General features: G+C 45.2%; 1 protein-coding gene across 6 annotated transcripts in view; it reads right to left on the bottom strand.

Annotated features, from left to right (window-relative positions):
* AKAP13 (A-kinase anchoring protein 13) overlaps positions 1 to 22,969 on the bottom strand; it is a 378,791-nt gene that overhangs the window by 200,190 nt on the left and 155,632 nt on the right. For all 6 annotated transcript variants that reach the window (XM_075897025.2, XM_075897027.2, XM_075897026.2 and 3 more), the window contains exons 7-8: positions 21,974 to 22,270; positions 7,784 to 7,967 (exon numbers count right to left, since the gene is read on the bottom strand). In XM_075897025.2, coding sequence (XP_075753140.2) covers positions 7,784 to 7,967; positions 21,974 to 22,270 — 481 coding nt within the window. The remainder of the gene's footprint in view (positions 1 to 7,783; positions 7,968 to 21,973; positions 22,271 to 22,969) is intronic.

Consider the following 22,969-nt stretch of genomic DNA (forward strand, 5'->3'; position numbering starts at 1 on the left):
GCTGCACTGACAACTTTGTTCATAATAGAGAAGGGAAGAAACCCACCAGCAGAACTAACAAATACAAATCCTGTGAAGTTTTCTAGGAGAAATTAGTGACTGCTTAAGCTTTGACTCTCCTCTTCCTCTCATAAGCATCCAAAAATAAGACCTAGATAAACTTATTTTTCTATTCCTTGTGGGTCTTGATATAATTTTCACCTACTTCTTTCTTTATGGTCCCACACTCATGATTTCAGCTACTAAATTTGAAACAACTTTATATATTTTCTTTCCCAATACCCTGCCCCCACAAAAAGGAGTTTTTAGTCAACCAGGAAAATGAATAGCGGATAGCCCTTGGAATCTCCTCCTATATCTGCTTCACAAAGCAAGGAAGAACTTCCACCTCATAGCCTATACTACACTGCGTTTTATTTGGAAACAACAGAAAGAGTATCAATGAAGTAGCACAAAATGAAGGGGTCCTCTTACTTATCCAAGTTAGTCCTAGGAAGAAGGTTACCCCTAGGTTCCAATGAGCTGTCTCTTAGAGTACATCTGCACAGCAACTAGGATCGTGCTGTTGTCAGGTCACTGATTTACTGCCGTGGGGTCTGGACAGTTCTCTGGCTCCATCGATGATGATAACCAGAAGGCTGCTTAAGTGTATGCTCAATGATGTGGGCCCAATTATCACAGCAGACCCCAGGAGAGCCCCCAAAGGCCACAAATAAGATAAGGGTTGAAGGTGCCCAGCCAGGTTTATTGTTTAACCAAGTACAATAATAGTGGTCAGTAGACTCTACCGAATCACTATATTATGCACCCATGACAATGGACTCAGCTCAACTAGTGGGAAACTCCTACTGGCTGGCCCCCAGCTGGCCAAAGACTGTCCCCTCACCAAAACACCACTTTTTATACAGGCACAAACAAGTTACACGTCACTCCTGACATGTCAGGTTGCCACCCTCTGACGCTGTTGCTACTTCGATACCACCTATCACCCCACACTTCATGATCTGATTAGATCAGCTCTATCCATCATACTCTCATTTTAGACCCTTTCCTGAACCTGAGTCTGTACCTGTGGGGAGTGTGTGGGTACCAAGGTCTTTTTTAATGAGTTGGTTTTACCGTGTGCTTTCAAGTTATGCCCAGTACCAATTACTGTTTTACAGTGGGTACCTAGCACCAATTACTATTCTACACTTGGGCCTATTACCAATTAGTGTTTTGCTCTCAGCCCTGTTCCTACCAAGTCCTGTGAGCAGGGGCCTGTCTCTTGCTCACAGCTGAGCTTTGCTTTAAGTTAGCCATGTTTTGTCCACTGTTAGCTAGGCTTCAGGGCTGAGACCAGGCCTGTGCTACATGGGCTTTTGTTTTAGGCCCTCATATTACTATACATGCCTCCTAGCAGGGTTAGACAAACACATGCTAGCTGTTCTCAAGTTAACATGCTAAAAACAGCAGTATGGATGTGATGGCTATCCACCTGCCTACATACGCAGAAGTTTGGGCAGATTCATACTCTGGCAGCTGGCCCAAGGAACTGCCTGTGCCACTGCAGCCATACGGCTATTTTCAGTACACTAGCTTGAGCAAAGCTAGCATGTGTGTTTAACCCATACTCGGAAGCACATACCTTAGAGGTCATCTCTCTCTTTGCCTGATAACATAGCCATTAAATTTAGTTGGGGCCCTCAAGCTAAACAGTGGCCAGAATTAAATACAAAGGAGCTACTGGCAAACCACTCTCAATGAAAAGAGCTCAAATCGGGAATTCACTCAAACCACAGCTCTATGAGACAGTGGACTTTCAAGGCCTGCCTGTTTTCAGAAGAGGATGGAACATTATTCGGTCAGGGTATGTCTACACTACCCTGCTAATTCGAACTAGCGGGGTAATGTAGGCATACCGCAATTGCAAATGAAGCCCGGGATTTGAATTTCCCGGGCTTCATTTGCATAAGCCGGGCGCCGCCATTTTTAAATCCCGGCTGGTTCGAACCCCGTGCCGCGCAGCTACACGCGGCACGAACTAGGTAGTTCGAACTAGGAAGCCTAGTTCGAACTACCTAGTTCGTGTCGCGTGTAGCCGCGCGGCACGGGGTTCGAACCAGCCGGGATTTAAAAATGGCGGCGCCCGGCTTATGCAAATGAAGCCCGGGAAATTCAAATCCCGGGCTTCATTTGCGGTATGCCTACATTACCCCGCTAGTTCGAATTAGCGGGGTAGTGTAGACATACCCTCAGTGATTTGTAGCCTGCAAGTTGGAAAGATACATTTTAAATGCCTAATAAATAAATAAATAAATAGATGCTTAGCAAATGAGGATATGTTCCAGTAATGAAGGATCTTGATGAGATGTTTTGGAAAATATTACTGATTCAGGCAACATATTTTTCCATTTTCACTAGGAGAGAGGCAAAGTTTATTTTGCAAATTTCATTTATAGATAAAACAAAGGTTCACAGGGGTGATTTATGACTTATTCATCACACTTCCAGTCAGATCCAACTTCATTTTAGTGTGCTGTGTGTTCAAATCCAGTTTTGTCTTTCACTTTTCAAGAAACTGTGCACACCCTTCTCATATCAAGAGATGATGATATAGGGACCAGTTAACATAAGGGCTTGCAACAGAAAGCAACAAATCTCCAGGAGTCCAGGGGTTATAAGAAAGAAAATAGAAAGGCTGATTTAATGAAGAACTGCAACAGTTTAAAATAGGAAAATACTTTTTCGTAAACTGAGGTTTAAACATCTAATTAGTTCTCTTGAAAAATTTAATTTAATTTCAGCTGAAACAACGTTTGCTTTGCAGCTGAACAGTCAAACTTGCAAAAACTGCGACCTCTGCACAGTTGCCTTTTTAATAATTGTAACCGTTCTAATTACAGTAGAACTTCACTAATTCACAGCCATGACAGGGAGAATCATTGCAAGTTACAGAGTTCTGCAAATTAGCAAATGAACAATAAAAGCCCATGGTTAATGCATCATAAAATGTCCTATGCTATAGTTTATAACGTAAGCAATTATTTATAAAAATAAAGTAGTCTTTGTCTAACCACTCGTTTTAGTGCATTGCTATTCTGCATTTTGCTGAGAGGTACAAAGTGTGTGCTAATTAGCATGTGCAGATTAAATTGTGAAGATGAGCACAGTACAGATGAGCGGTTCCACAGTATTTGATTGCCTTTTGACAATATACCGTGATACATATTCTTTACACAAAACCTGGCGGCAGTCTATATTTTGAAACTCAATAGGGATTTTTAGGGAGAAATCCTGCCCCCAAGTCCATTGGCAAGTGAGGTCCTAACCATAACAGATTCACAACAGTGCGAACAAGCTGCACACCCACTTCACCATCATACTCCTTCAGATCACGAGTTCTCCCTCCCCACCATAGGAGGAACTGAGTAACAGTGAACGGCGTGTGAATTCACAACTACACAATCGAAACACCATTGTGGAGTACCAGTGTTGCCCCAGCTCTTAACTGATCCAGGACCCCTAACAGCAACCTACACCACTTCCCCATCCATTCTGAAAGAATTGTATCCTCCCAATCCTCCACAGACACCTCTCTCAAGGCTTGTTTAGAGTTTTCTCAAGAATATGAGCTTTAGTGCCTAGAGCTGGGTGTTCAGAGCTTATCTGTGCAGGGGGCTTAGTCTGGACTAACTGGAGTTATTCTGGTCTGAAAACACCTGTTTATGTTAGGGATGTAATAGTGTAGTTGGTCAACCGATAAGCAAAAGCTTTTAGGTTAATGCTATAAATTACACACATTTCTGCACCCCCCCCCCCGCCCCCAGTAAATTTTTTAGCAGCCCAGCTCAGTTCTGGCTTGAACCAGGTCCGGGACCTACCCCCACTGCAGCTCTGCATTTAAAGTGTATTAGGAGCCAGGCAGGCAGGGTGACAGACAGCCAGTCCAGGAGGGGAGCCGGTTTTTAAACTGGCTCCCCTCTCGGACTGGCTCTCACCTGGCAACGGAGTGGCAGGGGGCCCCCCAGGAGTGGGGTCAGAGCACACTGGCTGCCAGCCCGGCCCCAGGGACTATAGAATAGTTGACTAACCGATAAGAATTCATGAGGTTAATTGATTATTCAGTTAACCAATATTTAACATCCCTAATGTACGCCTGACACTATTCTTCGGCATGTATTAACTCTATGTTTATAGCGAACTCAGAATTCTCTTTCAAAATGTACCAATTCTAACGCCAATTGAGTTACTGAAGTCTACTGTTCAGTGCATATATATATGGCGATATACTTGAATCCAGGTTAAACAGGTCAACTCTGTTGGTGTGCCAGTTTTTCAACAGCATGGATGGAGGGTGTGGCTGTCTGATTAACCTGACTCAAGAACAGTAGAGGACACACAAATGAACAAACAGGTCAATAATGAATGCCTGCAAAGTAGTGCGGGACTGCTAAAGTACTCTTAATTAGACCCGCTAAATCAGTGGTCCCCAACCTATAGAGGCCCCCGGGTGCCTGGGGGCGGGGCCACTCATGCGCCGGGCACCCAGGGGGTGGGGCCACGCGTCCTGGGGCACACCAGGGGCGGGGATGCCCTTGCACCCAGCGCCGGCATGTGCCCCAGGGCCGGGGCCTGGGCCGCCCAAGCGCCATGTGCCCTGGGGCTGGGGCCGCCAGAGCGCCGCGGTGCACCCGCGGGCACTGCATTGGGGACCACTGCGCTAAATTGAACATCAGAAGAGCTATCTCTGGCACGGCAAATGAAAATGTGGCCTAAGTGTTGCATGACAAGTATCAGAGGGTAGCCTTGTTAGTATCTGCAAAAACAATGAACAGTCCTGTGGCACCTTAAAGACTAACAGATTTATTTGGGCATCAGCTTTCATGGGCAAAAGTCTGCTGGCATCTGATGAAGTGGGATTTTTGCCCATGAAAGCTGATGCCCAAATAAATCTGTTAGTCTTTAAGGTGCCCCAGGACTGTTCATTGTTTTTGCAGATACAGACTAACATGGCTACCCCTCCGATACTTCTCACAGCAACAGTAAGGGGATACTGACAGAAATCCAAGGACTCACAACTTTTAGTTTTCACTCCATTGCTTGAACCAATTGTAAAATATTCCTCACGTACACTGAGCAGCAGATGTAATAGCTTTATTTCCCCAATTTTACTAAATTACCAATTGTGTTCCTACTTGGGTAATAACAGTATTTACAGTGTTTGCTGCAAGCTATATAATCAAGTTTTGACTCATGGTATTTTCTTGACTGCATACCTATCCTGTTATGTTGCTAACAATCTAAACACTTGGGAGAATTTAACTTTATTTCAGGGTTATCTAACCACATTATATGATCAATCCATTTATTTCAACTTTAATACAGTACACATACAGGAGGTATGTGGCTATCAAAATATCATGGGGAACGAACATTGTTCCAGAATGGTTTGTGTATTAAAAGATTACTTGAGAAAGTACCATAAAACTCACCATCATGACCCTATATTATTCCCAACTGATGGGTGAGAAATGAAAGCTTAATGCAGAGCTTCTTACCCCCTCTCTACTTTAACATGATGTTGACAGAAAATTTTGAAACTTGTGAAATGGAAGATTAAGTTCAACTACTTCAGCAGTATATAGCACAAGACTGAATTTCGGCTTTAAGAATTCTTTACTCGCATCTCCTAAAATAATACCAGGGAGCAAAGAAATAACAACCCAGTAACATGCACTGGTGTTTAATTTTAATAACAGAATGCATGACATTGGGCAACAGAATGCAGATTTAAAAGGAATCTAAAAATTCAGAGAAGAAAAAGGAAAGATAATGAAAAAAAGCTTAAGATGACAAGATATCAAGGTAATAAAAATACACAACAGTACTGACTAGTGCAACTGATTAAAACGTCTTCTACTGTTTTGACACACATTCTGCGCAAAGTAAACAGATGAAATACATTGTTATCCACCTTGACTTTCAAAAACTAGATCTCAAATAAAAGTAATTTCTAGTCCTCCAAACCACTTCAGTAAAGAATGTGAAAATGATCATGTGGGACTAGTCAGTATCTCTTCATAAACCTCTAATTTTGTTTTAAACACACAAGTTAATTTAAACCTAACCCATCATGGTTACGCAGGTTGAACCTCTAAAATCCAGGACTCTCTGGTCCGGCAACATCTGTGGGCCAGCAGGGCAACAGGTATTGCTGAACCAACAAGACCCGGCTGGCCAGGTTCAGAAGCGCAGCCCGGGCCAAGCTATCAGTAGCAAGCGCAGACCCAGTGGGGCTGTGACACGGGGTGGACAGGCCCCGCACTGATGGACAGGGGGTAGCCCAGGCTCAACTGGCGGAGGAAGCCCCGCCCCTCCAGCCGTGCTGGGCATGCTCCCAGCAGCGGCCGGGTATAAAAGCAGAGGGAGCCATGCAGCCAGGGGGACGGCAGGAGGAGGGAGTAGACCAGGCCGGGCCAGTGTTTCTGCAGCAGCTGAGACCAGAGTCGCTGCCCGTGCCTGACCCGGAGGCAGAGCCAGCAGCCGCTGACCCAGGGCGGGAGGAGCGCGCCCGCAGCCCCGGCAGGTACCGACTCGGAGGCGAATGGGCCCCAGGGGAGCCAGGGGGCGGTAGGGAGCAGCCCAGGGCAAAGGACCAATAGCGCGGCTCGGTGTGTATCGGCCGGATCCCCCGCCGAGCGGGCAGGAGCCATAGGCCCTGCCTAAAGGGCCCTGGGCTGGGACCCGGTGGAGAGGGAGGGCCCGGGTCCCCCTACAACCCGTTTTCCCTTCCCTGGATAAACAAACCCCGGGCCAGGAGAGGCTTCTCGGAGCAGGCCTCTAATGCCATATGTACCCTGGTAGGGGGGCATGGACTTTACAGTGAGACTGGTAAGGTCGTATTTACCCTGATAGAGGGACCTGGACTTTTGTGTTGGGACTACTAGGGTTGTATTCACCCTGAGAGAGCGGGCAACGGGCCTGTAAGGGAGGGGGCACACCCCACACCAGAGGCGTACCCCGTGACAGGCTGGCGCAGTGGAGAGCCCAGTTCTGGCCAGACTGGCACAGCAGAGCGCACAGCCTTGGCCAGGCCTGGAAGCAGAGGGGCCAACCCCGAACCAGGGCTGTCATGGTTGGGGGCTGTAGGCAGCGGGGCTGCTCCCTGCCGGGCCAGGAGCAGAGCCCAGCAGTCAGGGCTGGCACCTGGGAGCAGGGCTAACAGCTGGTTGGGGAGCCTTTATCTCCCCTGGTCCAGACAACTCCATAGTTCAGGACCACTCAGGTCCTGAAGGTGCTGGACTAGGGAGGTCCCACCTGTATATCTTTTCCATAAATGATGTTTTTTTACTCTATAGAATCAGCATGGTTTATCTGAAGCAAAAACTGGTAGAGAATATTATTTAATATAAAGAAAAACAAAACAACATAAAAAACACCAAACCACCCAACACGTTTCCATTGGGGATCTGGCATTTGTGCAAGGAAAAACTTCTTTGCTTATGTTTGCATAAGGTTAAATTCTAATGCTACAGAAATGCCTTTAAAGAGACAGAAAACAGAAACATATAAAGGAAATGAGAACATAACATCACTATTGTATTTCCCATAAACCTTGAGGTCCTACCCAATCCTTACCAGCAACCAAGCCAAAAATAAAGAGTGAACAACAAAACCTTTAGCACCTCATTGCAAAACACAATACTTGAATTGGGGTCATTCAAATAACTATGCACAATACAGGCAAGCATGCTGTAGGGTACTGAAAGACAACACAGGAACTCAGAAAAATCATTCTTACTCTGTCAACAGCTGATACAGCTTCTGATAACCCCGCTCCAAGGCCAAACTAACAGGCGTAGCCCCTTCGTTGTTGTGGATGCAAAGAGCTCCTCTTCCACCTGGCTGCTGTAGCAGAAACCATGTCAATCTCAGCAGGCCCAGCCTCACTGCAAAATGCATCAATGTCTCCCGGGGGCTACTCTCTGTGAAGAAAGAAAAAGAAAAAGAAACATGTAGACTATAAAAACCACTTCCCCACATCCCGGCTACTGGAGTTGAGCCATCCTCACACAAAATACACTACAATGGTTGGCACATATCTAGTGGTTGCTCAGAGCCAGAAAGCTAGGCAACATAAACACTAAAGCACCTGGAAAAACATATGCAAAGGATGGCTTGTTCGAATCCCGACGCAGCTGGCACTTCAGAAGAAGGGGATCACCACACTGACTTTAAGAGTGCTCAGACCTATCAGGATCAGGCCTACTGCAGAAACCCAATGAAAAAAGGAGTAGTCCTAAAAGGGCTTGATATTTAAAGTATTAACTACCTATAAACAGAGGTCAGTAAATTCTAGTTGGCTATGTCTGTCTGCACGTGCTGGTACTTTTCTCATACATAATACTGAATCGAGATTTTGGCAAAGTCAAATTTGGTGTTTAAAGACATATTCCTCACTGGACACAGGAAAAATGCTACACTGCAGGCATAAATCTGGAGCAGCTATAAAAAAAGAGCAGCCTACACTTTCTCAAAGAAAGTAAAAAGTGAGGACTTTCTTAAAGCAGCTTTACCATGCACATCTCAGCGGATACAGAATTAGTCAGAAGTTGTATAATTCTAAGTAGGAGCATTTGTTAGCTGAGCATTCTCCTCCCCTTTTACATTTAAACATCTATGGTCTTATTAAGTTGATTAAAATATCACTGGGCCTAAGCTTTCATCTACGAAAAATAAACTTATTTTTTCCTCATTCAAATAGCTGAAGTCCTAAAAGAACCTTGCTCTGAACAGCAATAGTTAGAAATGAGCTCCAGATGCACTGCTGAAATATAGTATATGGAGATCAAAGCTTTGGGGTTTCTGTACCCAGAACATGGACATTTGCATTTTTAAATCTGCAAGAAGATATACAAAAACCTAAAGATTCAGTTTTACAAATTAATAAAGAATTTCAGCATTGACTGGTGTAGCTTTAAAAGGCAACCTTTCCACTATTGTAAACCAAATGAGTAAATAGATTCAGTTAAATATTCTGAATATTATAACAATTTATAGGCTTATTAATTTGGTCAACAGCCAAACCAATAAAATCACATTATAATTTTCAGAGGGACAGCAATGTTAGTCTACCTGAAAAAACTTAAAATAACGAATAGTCTTGCAGCACCTTAGAGACTAACAAAATTTGTAAATGGTATCATGAGCTTTCATGGCCACAGCCCACTTCTTCAGATGAAGCGCACTATAATGTGAGTGCAAAATACTTCTACGATTTAATCAGGTAATTTCTCAAGCACATTCTCAAACACAGTACAAACTGCTAGCTCCTTTGCTCAGCTGGGATTTAAGGGATATCATTAAGGCCTTTAGTCAAAAAACAAGAACGAAACAGTGATGTCTCTCCTTTTTGCCATGTAGCTTTTGCTGAGCTTCTTAGCTGGCTCAGCTCCTGCAGAGCCTAATTTGTATTCAAGAATCAAAAGCTTCCTGACAGTCTCTACCATACAACTCCAAATTAGGGCTTAGACAACTTGCTTCCCCCACCCCACCAACACACAAACACACACCACTCCAATCCCAGCCTCCTCCTGATGGAAGAAAACATGATATATGTGAGCACGTGATGCTGCTATACAAGGTTCTGACTGGTTACAGAGAAAGGATATTCTTCAGACATTTGAAGCCTGTGAAAGTGCAAAGAGAGGAACGTTCTATAGCATGGTACTTTACAGATGAATGAGGAGACAATGTACCTAATCAGAGGACATTAAATAAGAAATAAAAAAGATGGTCAACTATGAGAGAAGCAAAATGGGGGCTGAGAAGACACTAAAAAAGTTGCTGTGGGAGGAACTCTTCCAGATTGGAAAACAGCAGATTCCAAAAAGATTTTCCTAGGAACTTGTCTACACATAAACATTGTACCATTTTATCTGTATTAGTACAGTTAAAGTAATATGACTCTCCTACCATGGATACAGTTGCACAAATCCAAGATCTTTTGTTTCCTGTTTTTGCATACTACCTTTACATGCAAGGATTCATATATGTTACACTAATGCCTCTGAATACCCGTCTACTGATTGGTGACCACTGAGTACCAATGTGAGAGAGTGCAGTCTTCTACGAGAAGAGACGGCACTTGCTGTGTAGAGCACATTAAATGTAAAAACTCGCCACCCAGCCAGGATCTGACTACCGTGTGAACTGGCATCAAGCCATCCTAAAAGAGACAAGCACGAATGATGGCAGCCAAGAGACAAAGTCCAGTACATGCAACAACTGGTAGTGCTCAGGGCAAGAGTCTTAGATGAACAAATTTCCAGCAACAGACGGTGCAGAACTCATGGCTAGTGTTAAAAGGGATGCGCCATCTGTGAACTGGATTAACTTTCCAAAATAAAAATGCATCTGTCACTCTGATGGCTGCTCAAAGCAAGTTTACACACTGCTTGCATCAGGCCTTGTGAGGAATGTGGGAAAAATGAGGAAGGCAAAGGAATTAAGTTATTTCAATTTTATTTATTTATTTATTTATTTATTGCCTATCAACAGGGGAATCGGGGCATTGGACTTTAGAAATTCAGGCAGAGGTTTGCTTGAAATGATTGGCACAGAGAAGAATGCCCATCCCAAGCATGGAAAGCATAGAAATTACGTAACCATTAGCGGGGATTAGCTGTAGCTGTTCATCATAAATGGCTGAAAGTGGAAATTTAGCAGGGGTCTGCAGAATCACCAGGCAGCCCTTAAAGTGGTAACACAAAGCCCTTTCCAATTAGAGAATTAGAGAAAAAAAGTACATGTAATACTGGGGAAGTTAAGGCTATTTTGTTCTTTCTATGTCTCCTTATAATAGGCAAGGCTTAAAACATATGATTAGTGCCCCATAATGAAAGAGTACTCTAATCCAGCTGGCTAGGAATGCACGATTTTTAGAGCGTGGTTTTTTGGATAGGTTTTGTTTTGTTTTTTTGGTTTGAGTTTTTTCCCCCCTTTTGTTTTGTTTTTTGTGGCAGTCAAAGCAGATAAATAAGCAGGCAGTTTAGCTGGGTAACTTAAGGATCAACTTTCAATTGAAAAATGTCAAACTCACTTTGTTAACTGACAGGAATAAGGTTTAAGGTGCTTTTAAGCCAAAAGAAACAGCCTCTTAGGAAAAAAACTTCAGTATGACTGAATTGAGAACATACAGTGTTCCCTGAACCAGGGGCTTCATTTTAATGAACTTGAATGACAAAAAAAACATGCTTCCCATGAAGAGATACAGAGTTAGTGACTGTAGAAGTCCCACATGGAATCTGGCACCTGTCCCTTGCAGCCCTCCCTCTGTGAGAAACTGTCCTCTGTCTCACTTAACTCAATCCTCGCAAGTAAGTGGGGCAGGGAAGTAGAAACATGCCATATCACAGATCATGTGGCCATCTGGGACTTAACTAAACAGGCAACATTAGAAAAGGAGACTAAAGACAGAGGGACATTGTGCTTCAAAGCACTGAGATGAAACACCAACTCAACTGAAAATAATTGATTTGTGGACAATTCTTTAAAAAAATCTTATAAGCTGTGATTTTCAAAGCAGTGTCAGGGACTGAAATGCTGCAATTCTGGCTAATTTTAAAGGGAATCATTACTGGTTTTGATATCTCAGTCACAAAATCTCTTAGGGCACGTCTACACATCGAAGTTAATTCAAAATAACAGCCGTTATTTCGAATGAACTTTAATAGCATCTACACAGGCAAAGAGCTATTTTGAAATAAATTCGAAATAGCAGGACGCTTAATTTGAGTTTGGTAAACCTCATTCTATAAGGAGTAATACCAAACTTGAATTAGCTAATTCGAAATAAATGCTGAGTAGACACTTATTTCAAAATAGGGGGCCTCCAGCCTTCCCAGTGTGCCCTGGTGGCCACTCCAGCCTCAACCAAGAACACTCCACTCCCTCCCCCCTCCCCCGAGCCCTTAAAGGGGTAGACTCTGACCACAGTGTCTGTGCCAGCTCCAAGCCTGCCAGCCCAGAGCCAGCAGTCACTGCCCCGACCCAGTGGCCCCAAAACATGAGCCAGCAAGCCACTGGCAGCCAGCCCTCCACCGCTCCCCAGGAGCAGTCTGCCAGCTCCCAGGAGCCTGCCAGGGCCTGGAGAAGGCAGGAGCCTTCCTGGTCCAGGGTGGAGATCAGGGTGGACCTTACTCAGGTTTGGGGGGGGATGCCCCCAAAATCTATGATCTCCGTACTAGACGGAGGAACGCGGCCATCTATGGCAGGATAGCTGCCAGCCTGGCCACCAAAGGCCATACGCGATCCAAGGGGCAGGTTCGCATGAAAATCAAGGTGGTCTGGCGAGACCCCCAACCCTGAGCCCTGAGCTTCCCTTCCCTCCCCTCTTCTTCCCCTTGCTTCCCCCTTCCAGCTCCCTCATCCCAAGTTTCCCCCTCCCCAATCCCACCCTCTCTCCTCCCCTCTCCCGCCCCCATTCCCCAGTCTCACCATAGTTTCATCGCCCTCCCCCCCCCCCCCGCAGTTTTGTTAAAGAGAGTTTGTGTTCATGAAAATACATGTATTTTATTTGACATCAGGAAGCGGGGTTGCGGGAGGGGTAAGTGGAAGGACGTGAGAGAGGAATGAGGCACAAGCCTCCAGTGGGGCAGACCAGGGAGGCTCTGAGTGCTCCTCAGAGTGGAAGTTCTCCTTCAGGGCCTCCTGGATACTGACAGCCCCCCGATAGACCAGACTCGCAGCAACACGTTCATGAGAAGCAGAGTGCCTGGGGCAGCTCTGGCTCCATGTTGCAGAGTGCTGTGGTGTCCCGAGTGAGGGCAACCAGAGCACTCTGAGACACAAATGCTTTGATGTCCCTCAGCGAGGCAGGCAAGCAAGCAAGGACACCTGGGAACCAGCCCCCCCCCTGTGTGTGTGTGTGTGTGTGTGTGTGTGTGTGTGTGTGTGTGTGTGTGTGTGTGAGTGAGTGAGTGAGAGAGAGAGAGAGAGAGCGCGCGCCTCAGGCAACAGCCACACAAAAGACACTCCTGACCTGATGCCCTACCCCTGACCTGGTCCCAGCTGGCCTTAAATCTGAATCAATGTCCACTCAGTGTGGACGCAGTATTTCAAATTACCAAAATGCTAATCCGAACTGCATTTTGTGTGTAAACGCGTTAATTCAAATTAGCTTAATTCGGATTAACTATTTTGCATTAAGATAACTCGAATTAATGCTGTAGTGTAGACATACCCTTATTGAGCAGTAGATTTGGGGTAGATGGACTAGAGGGCAGAGACCACTTGTAAAACAAGTTTATTTTCCATCCCCTTTTCTCCTCCCATTGTTGAATATATCTTGCATTTTGTTCTGAAAAAAAAGTTTACGTCATTGTTAGGTTTTCACTGGTTTTTAGTTGCAGTGAAATGATTTTAAGACTAGCTAAATGATTTTAAAACTTCTAGCTACATTGGTCACAGACTGAGTGGGCCAGTGGATTGGATGTAGGTCTGGAAACTCAGGAAAAAAACACCCTCACCCTATCATCCCCAGTTCTACTACTAATGTGCTGTGTGGCCTTTGGTGAGTTTTTTCACTTTTTTGCAGCCTGATTCCCCCTGGGTTGTATAATGATGGTGATGATACCATCTTTTGTAAGATGCTTTTAGATCTGAAGATAAACGGATGTTTTATGGAGGATTTTTCAGCAGGAACATAGGGATTTTTTATAAGTCAATATTCACCATTTTATTTTCACCTATTAGTGTCTAGAGTTGTTTTTTTTCGTGAACTGGACATGACACATTAGATACTACAAACTAATTGTTTGAGTCACTATGTAGGCGTCAAATGCAACAAAAAAAGTTACATTTAGTTTTTCCCACAGTGGTTCTTCCCCAATTTAGTGTTATTTGTCAAGGCACCTAAACTACTCAAAAAAAGCATATACCACCAATGTCTTTAGGTCAGATTTTTCTCAAGACTTTTGCAATGAGACACTGGTAAGCATGGTATTGCCCAGAGAGAGCATATGATCCAACAGGCAGCGTTTTTGCACGTCAATGGGATGCATTCTTCACTTTTGGTATAAACTACAGTAATCTGTAAGAAAAGCCAGCAGAAAGAGGAGAATTTACTTATCAGAAACTTTGCAAATGTGAAAACCCCAAATGAATGTAATGACATTTCTGAAAGTGAGCGAATTTAAAATTTCATTTATCTGATAGAAACAAGAATCAAACACACTAGGTTGCACCTGCAATACTTGTAATCCTCGTAGATTAAGATGAGTGCAGAGGGAAAGGGAGAAAATCAATTCATTTATTGACCTATTCAATACGAGAAGGTCTGATTGTGACTCTGTTCCTTCTCTCTTCCTTCATTATCAGAGAGCAAGCTGTCTAGTGCTTACACAACTATTGCCAATTCCTAACTAGCAATGTGAATGTCAAGATAACAGTTTGCATTCCGAGACGGAAGCCTAGTTGGTAGGGACAGAAATATAACTGTGAATGTAAAAGTATACCAGGTTTGCATGAACAAAACCATTTCATGCTCAAAACTTCAACAGGATTGTACATTAACAATCCCTCTCCTCTGCATTCTAGTTGGTTCTGCAGGCTCCAGCCTAGTGGCATGTTATTTGTGCTTCCTCTTCACAAGAATTCAGTACTGACTTGAAGAGCATTGAAATATAATTACACCTTTTAAAAGCATTTGTCATGAGCAAAGGCTAGAGACTAAGGATTTTTTATAAATGCGAGAGAGAAAAATATTTTGCAGGTGCTCGAACCATAGCTGAAAGGATTATTACTAAATGTCTCGTTCTGGTGAATCAAATTAGAAATCAGAGGCAGCAAGAGGGTGGGAGGTGAGAAGAACAGGTGCTTCAAAGAAGCAGCACTGCCTGGAGCCCAGGGCCTGCTGCTTTGAAATGCCACATGCAACCTGGGTCCCCACCTGGCCCCAGGCTGCATGCAGCATTTCAAAGTAGAATTGCCAGTTGGTTTCAACAAAAATACCCCCCCCCCCCAAAAAAAACCACCAGGGGGAAAAAAAGGGACCCCAATCAAGAGTTATTATGCAATAAATAAATACATACATAAATAAATACAATAAAATAAAACATTAAAACAGTATGGCCCCTTTAATTGTGTGCAGAGTCAGAATAGGGATAGGACGAGAAGAGGTTGAGCACTAAGACCCAGGGAAGGCATTGCTTCCCCTTGCTCAGGTCTTTTTGCCGGGGGCCATCATGTTTTCTTGGTCGAGCCAGAAGGGGGCTTCCCTGTGGAACCAAGTAAGCGGGAGGTCGGAGGGGGAGGGGGGCTGAGCCCAGTTGCTGAGTGTATCGTAGGGTTGCCAAGTGTCTGGTATTTTCTGAATTATTTATTTTTTTTTTTTACCAGACAGAAGGTGAAAATACCGGACTGTCCGGGTCAATACCGGACACCTGGGAACCTTATTTCAAAGTGGTAGCACCAGGTGGCGCCCGGGGTCAGCTGGGGACTTCCCCACTAACCCTCTGCTCCATGCGGCGCTGCCACTTTGTAACGAGCTCCCTGCCTTGTTTCAAAGAGGCAGTGCCGCATGGCACCCAGGGTCAGCTGGGGACTCAGAGTCCCCAGCTGACAGCGGGTACCATGAGGCACTGCCACTTTGAAACAGCATGGGGAAGCACAGGGCCAGCAGGGGACTGCTTGAGTCTCCTGCTGGCCCCGTGCTCCCACAGCACTTTCACCTTTGAAATGTAGCAGCAGCCCCAGGCGCCCTCTTCAACTAATCAAACAGTCAATGCAAATTGCATCAACTATTTGATTAGCCCATTAATCCCCATCTCCTGCAATTGCTTTGAGATAACTGACTATATGGAGGCCTAGTCTACACTAAGGATGTTACATGTAGATTAATCAACTAATCAAATAGTCAATTTAATTGGCATCGACTATTTGATTAGTCAATAAAGGCACCTCCGCCTTTGAAATGTAGCAAGAGCTGCAGGGCTGTTGCTACACTTCAAAAGTGAAAGCACGGCGGGACCACATGTCAAAGGTGAAAGTGCCGTGAGGAGCACAGCCAGAGGGGTACTCAGGCAGTCCCCCCAGGAAGGCTCTTGTACATTTCAAAAGCAGGGAGCGCAGGGCCAGTGGGGGACTGCTTGGTCCCCAGCTTGCCTCAGGCTCCCCGCAGCACTTCTGCTTTTGAAATGAAGTCCTGCTTTTGTTACATTTCAAAGGCGAAAGTGCCACCAGTTCCCCACTGCACCCCTGCCCCTTCTCCCCACGGAGACGGTGCTGGAGGGAACCAGCTTTTAAGCAGGCTCCCCCCAGCATTGGATCCTGCTCCTCTCCCCTTGCTGCCTCTCTCATATAGAGGCAGCAAGAGGGGGAGGAGTGACTAGCTGAGTCACTAGTCAACTATCCAATAGTTATCAGATAGTCGACTAGTCGCTTCCATCCCTAGTCTACACTACACTCCTCATTAATCAACACTACACAACTTCGCATAGCTGAAGTCAACATAGTTACTGCAGTGTTAAGGCTGAAACAGAGACGGCAGGGCAGGGGGGAAGCAAGTAGTTGACTTGACTACTTGCTTACATCCCTAGTATCTTCCATGTGGTAAGGTCAGCAGGGACTGCTCTCCCATAGACTCCGGCTACTCTTCTAGTCTTGGTGGAGTACCTGCGTCAACGGGAGAGCACTCGGAGGTTGACTTATCACATCTAAGCAAATGAGATAAACTAGCCACCGGAGGGTTGATCGCTGCAGCACTGAGTCACCATATAGTGAAGATAACCGTTCAGTTATACTGAAGTATCTACAGTTCACAATCAGGTTCCATGGTCCACTGTGCTAGATGCTGAACAAACATACGAAAATATAATCCCTGTCCCCTAAATTTTACAACTGAGAGCCTTAATCTTGCAAAATCTTAGCACTCACAGTCTGTAAAGCTTAATATGTGCAGGATCAGGAACTAATGGGCTGATGCATAGCCTACTGAAGACAAAGGCAATCTTCTAAATCACTTCAGTGAGCATGGTATCAAGGCAGAAGAGAGTTGTAACTGCAGGTAAAGTTTTCGGGTATCAGCAGGGCTCGACAAATACAATCTACTCACCCATGGCGAGTAGACTGTAACCCGGAAGAGCTGGGTTCGGGCGATCTGCACATACGCAGATCGCCGGATGGCGCAGCTGGCAAGCGGGGCTCACCGTGGTTCGGCGAGCCCTGGGTATCAGTAATGTACTAATGCCATGTAACATTAAAATGCAATAGACTTTCTTTTACCTAAAGTCTGCATAATTCACACTTTAAATAATCCTCTCAGAGGTGTGTGTTACCTGCAGCAGAGAAAAAAAGAACCAAGATCTGGTTTTATGAGAAAGCACACCTTTGACTTTGAACAACAAGAAGCTCCCAGGGAAAGAACAACCTAATTTTGCAAAAACAGAAGACGAGTGGGAAAACCGTTAACCCTAACCCTGAAAAAGCCCCAGGGTGTGCAGTCTTTCTTTCTCATATGTAAGTAGTCAAACACAAAGGTTGTGTCTACACTGCACCCCTTTTCCAGAAAAGGGATGCAGACGAGACAAGTCGGAATTGCAAATGAAGCGGGGATTTACATCTCCCCCGCTCCATTTGCATGAACATGGCTGCCGCTTTTTTCCGGCCCGGGGCTTTGCCGGAAAAAAGCGCCAGTCTAGACGGGGATCTTTCGGAAAATAAAGCCTTTTTCAAAAGGTCCCTTATTCCTCTTAAAATCAGGAATAAGGGACCTTTCGGAAAAGGCTTTATTTTCCGAAAGATCCCCGTCTAGACTGGCGCTTTTTTCCGGCAAAGTCCCGGGCCGGAAAAAAACGGCAGCCATATTCATGCAAATGGAGCGGGGGAGATGTAAATCCCCGCTTCATTTGCAATTCCGACTTGTCTCATCTGCATCCCTTTTCCGGAAAAGGGGTGCAGTGTAAACACAGCCAGACAGATCAGGGGAAGAAAAGAAACCATCAGAATACAAGAAGGAAAAACAAAATAAGATTATGAAGCATTTTAGAATGTTTACATAATTATTGATCAATTTCTTGAATGAGCATATGCTTCTTCAGGATCACCTACAACATAAATGCTAGGCTTCAGAGAGTAGCCGTGTTTTAGCAAAATAGCAAGGAGTCCGGTGGCACTTTAAAGACTAACAAATTTATTCGGGTATTAGAGCATAAGCTTTTGTGAGCTACAGCTCACTTCCTCAGATGCTGAAGAGAAAAGAAAGACAGAATAAAAGAGGACATAGAGATGGGACTGTGACATCCATGCCACAATTCCATGTTTGTTTATGTCTAAACAAATACATGGAGTGGTTCTCACATTACAAGTAATTTCCCATCCAAGTACTCTCAATTTCTCACCACTGATGCAGATGAGCCACATCCATTCTGATTTAAGTAACATGGATGTTACAGCCCTAGCTTTAGATTTTCTTTTCTTTTCTTTTTTTTCCCCGTCTCACTGACTTGGCCCCTGACTGAGGAGAAAGACACTCCCCACATTCCACTCCCATACCAGAGCATAGGGAGGCCCTGGCTAGTAGATTCTATGTGCTCCAGTTCCTATGGGGGAGGGGGTAGAGCAACAACACAGGCTCCCCAATGCTGGGAGGGGAGTTCTGAGCCTTGGGGGCTAGCTAGGAGCTGCATCTGGCTCCTGGGCCTTAGGTTCCCCACCCCTAAAATAGGGGATTCTCCCTAGACAACCCTATCATTTAAAAACAAGCAAAGAACTTTACTGGATTGTGAGGACAATATCAAAATCCTACTTCTACAAAATGCAGAGTTACTGCAACACTTCCTTAGCTGCTCTTATTAGGAAGCATGATTCATTTCATTTTCCTGTCTATCTTTAAACACAGTCAGGAATAGTCAGACTATAGAATCATTTCTGAATTGTAGTCATATATGTATCTCAAATAGCTACAGTTAAGAGCTGGCTGATGCTGTTTTTCACAGGCTTAAACTAAAAACAAAAACCCAACAATTCAGATAGCAATGACAACAACTAGTCAATATTCACATAAAAATCCTTTTTCCTTTGTACTGTATTTATATTAAAGGCACAGCTTCTTAGAAAAAGGCTAAATTATGGAAGGATCAAGACAGGCAAGACAGGAATTAACTGCCTGTCAACAGTTAATTGCAGGTAGGTAAGGGAATGCTTGTGTGAATCAATATAGGTGCAGTCATCTATTTTTGACTGCTAAACACATTTAATCCCATTACACACAACATCAATCTATATTATCTCAGGTTAACAAACATCATTCCTACCCACATCCCAGCAGACACTTCTCAAAATGATCCCATTACACTGAGGGCCACAAAGAGCTCCTCTCCTTTTAGTCGGGATTGTAATAGATACTCCACAGGTGCCATTTGTCCTCGAATATACGTGGCTTTCAGACACAACTGGTTTTTGTCCTCAACAGAACAATTTAAATGCCCAGGCCTGATTTTCAGAAGTGCTGCAGTTCAGGAACACAAGTGAAGTCAAAGGGAGAGGAGAACAGGCCATGTCTACAGTGGCAGATATAAAGCATTGGTAGTTACAGGGCTGTTCACAAAGTGCTTCAGGGAAACTGCTGTTGTGTTATTCCCTCCTTAGGGGGGAGCATGCCCACATTAGCAGCTCTTGCAGTGCCAGAGATAGCAGTGCATTGTCATAGCTAGCCCACTGTGCAACTGGCTGCAAGGTGCTTTAGGAAGGGTTTGCAATGCCACATGAGGTGATCAGTATCAAGATAGAGGTTTCCAAATCCCATTGCTCCATTGTCATCTTGTTACAATGACAGCTGCTTTTCAACAGAAGTCTGAGAAAGGGGGGAAAGTGTGACAGGGAACATGTGTGTGTGTGTGTGTATGCAGGGCAGAGAGCAGACTGTGTTTTGGGGGATGTCAGCATGATGTCTTGTAAGTTTAGACAGTGGCAGGAAACAACCTCTCCTAAGGCAAGAGGAGGGGCTGGGAGAAATACCGATATCTCAGCCCCTAGCCTGCCTCTCTCTCGCCACGCCTACCCGTATTCAACTGCACAAACATTTCATCTGAATGGTTTGCATGCACACTGTCAGAAATGGAGCACTGAAAGGAGGTATGTGTATACCTGTAGGGCAGACAGATGAGTTCCAAACAAAGAGCAAAGGAAACTTGAAGGATTATGGGCCATTTCCGAATGCCAGTCACAATACAGCAAACAATATTAGGGATGTAATAGTGTAGTCAATTAAACAATAAGCAAAAGCATATAGGTTAATGCTATAGACTACATGCATTTTCCCCTCCTCCGCCAGTAAATTTTTTAGTAGGCTGGCCAGCAGCCCAGCTCAGCCCTGGCTCACACTGGGTCCGAGACCTACCCCCACTGTGGCTCTGCATTTAAAGTGTATTAGGACCCAAGTGGGCAGGCAGCTCGGCTCAGTTCCAGCTCACACCAGGTCCAGGAGCTCAGACCCCACCCTAGACAGGGGCTAATGCCACTCTGCACTACCACCTCTATTAGAGGTAGCAGTGTGGGGCAACAGGCAGCCAGTCTGCGAGGAGAGCTCTTTTTTAAACTGGTTCCCTTCACAGACCAGCTCCCACCTGGCACCCTGATACAGAGGCAGCAGCGCAGAGTGGAAGGGGGCTCCTCGGGAGTAAGGCCAGAGTGCACTGGCTGCTGCGCCTGCTCCCGGGGACTATAGAATAATTGATTAACCAATAAGAATTCATGAGGTTACTCAACTATTCAATTAATCAATATTTAACATCCCTAAACAATACAAGTGTCTACAATGGCCCCCCAGCTCTGTATCCAGGGTGCAGCAAACTCTACACTAGGGATGTAAGCGACTAATCAACTATCCGATAAGCAATAGCATATCAGATAGTTGACACACTAGTCAACTAGTTGCTTCTCCCGCCCCCCCCTACCCCCGTTTGTTGCCTCTATCAGAAAGAGGCAGCAAAGGGGGGGGGGTGGGAGAGGAGAGAGTTCTGGGGGGTAGCCGGTTCACCCCAGCTCCAGCTCCGTAGGAGAGGGCAGAGGCGCAACTACGGAGTTCCATCTTTGAAATATACAAAAGTCCCCATCGGACTGCATGAAGTGCTGCATGAAGCTTCGGGTCAGCGGGGAAGTCAGGGTTCCCCGCTGGCCCCAGGCTCCATGCCGCGTTTCAATCTTTGAAATGCACAAGAGCCTCTGCTGAGTTTCTTGTACATTTCAAAGCGGAAGCGCCCTTATCGACTACTCAAATAGTCAATGGAAATTCCATCGACTATTCGATTAGTTAATTAATCTAATTTTAACGTCCCTACTCTACATGACTCATTGAGGTGGTTTACCTAGAGTGGAACAACTGCAGAGTTAGCGTGTGCTAAGGCCTGGTCTACACTATATTGGAAGGTCAAAGTAAGAAACACAACTCCAGCTACGTAAATTATGTAGCTGAGGACGTCACTGATCTATCTCAGTGGTGGACAACCAGCAGCCTGCAGGCCTCATGCAGCCCACTGGGGCTCCATCTGCAGCCCGCGGACTCTCTGGCTGCCCTCTTCCCCCACTCGCACACACTGGAGTACCGGGACCTCACATTCCCAGCTGAACACAGCATTCCAATTCTGAAAGGGCGGGGGAAGGGGTGGGAACAGAGCACAAATCAGGCAATTTGCATGCTCCAAAAGTGCTGGAAGACAGTGGGAGAAGCAGGTAAGCGTGGGGCTCCGGTGCACCAGTGTGCGAGAAGCACGTGGGGGAGAGGAGGGCTGAAAGAAGGACTGTGGAGCTACAGGTGGAGCCCCAGTGGGCCACAGGCTGCTATTTGTGGTAGCCCTAATCTAACTGCTGGTCAACAGGAGAATCCCCTCATACACCAGAGGAACTCTCCACAACAGAGCAATTGCTAGAGAGGAAGTGAGCATCTCTCTCTCTCATATGCATAGCATGTTACTCAGCTGCTACTAGTTCTCACCATTCAGTGTCTGGTCTGTTCCCAATACATTCCATTCTGCTGGCAGTTTCAGATGCCGAAATGCCAAAGCCACTTTCTCATCCAGAAAATCCACATCCCCAGAGGGGAGTCTTGACCGGTCTAGGAATCTTGTGAAGTTCAGTGCTTGCTGGTTTCCAGCACAGGTTGCTAGGAACTGAGCTGCATCATAGGCCTCATCCTGAATGAACTGAAAACTTTCCTCTCCCAGCACTAGAGCAGGGAGCCCTTCCTTGGAAGCGCAAAGTGCCACCTTCACTGTCTCACAGCAGTCATGGCCTGTAAAATAAAACCAAGGAAAATGAATGAACATAACTGTAATGGAGAAGAGAGACAACTGGGTTAAAGTAACATGGGTCTAAACATTGGTCACTTCTGTTAGCAGATGCATACTTGGACGTATCCTCACTGGACATATTGGTCTTTGCATATAAAAGAAAAAAAACATACTAAAATGTTCTCAGTGGTGCCTCCTGCTCGAGATCCCTGCTCACTCTTCTAGTGATCACATCACAGCTTTCTTGTTAATGGGTGAACTTCAGACAGTGATAGACACATTCAGGGCTGCTAACAGATTCAGGGGAAGGTTTTCAAAGCTACACAGGGGAGTTAGGCTCGACTCCCACAAAGTCACTTACCTCCCAAGTGACTTTTGAAACACCCCTTTCCCCCAGTTTTACAGAGCCGTATTTTAAAGAATTTTGTGAGTCCACTGCAGCCCATCAGAAATAAAGCATAGGTGCCAGCATTCGGAGCATCTAGCAAGTGAAGATGATGAACTAATTGCACTTAACTGAAAAGCGTCAATTAATACTAGAACATAACATGCTTCAAACATGTTCTATGTGGGTGTGGCCATATCTCTTTTGTTCCACGCTTCACCTGCCATTTGGATTTGCTTTCACTTGACAGAACAAAGCTTGCTGCATTCCAGAGAACAGGGAAATTGCTGCTTTTTATATTTATCTCCCCCCCCAC

Source organism: Pelodiscus sinensis, chromosome 14 (genome assembly GCF_052426305.1).
Source record: "Pelodiscus sinensis isolate ZL-2025 chromosome 14, ASM5242630v1, whole genome shotgun sequence".
Lineage (NCBI taxonomy): Eukaryota > Metazoa > Chordata > Testudines > Trionychidae > Pelodiscus > Pelodiscus sinensis.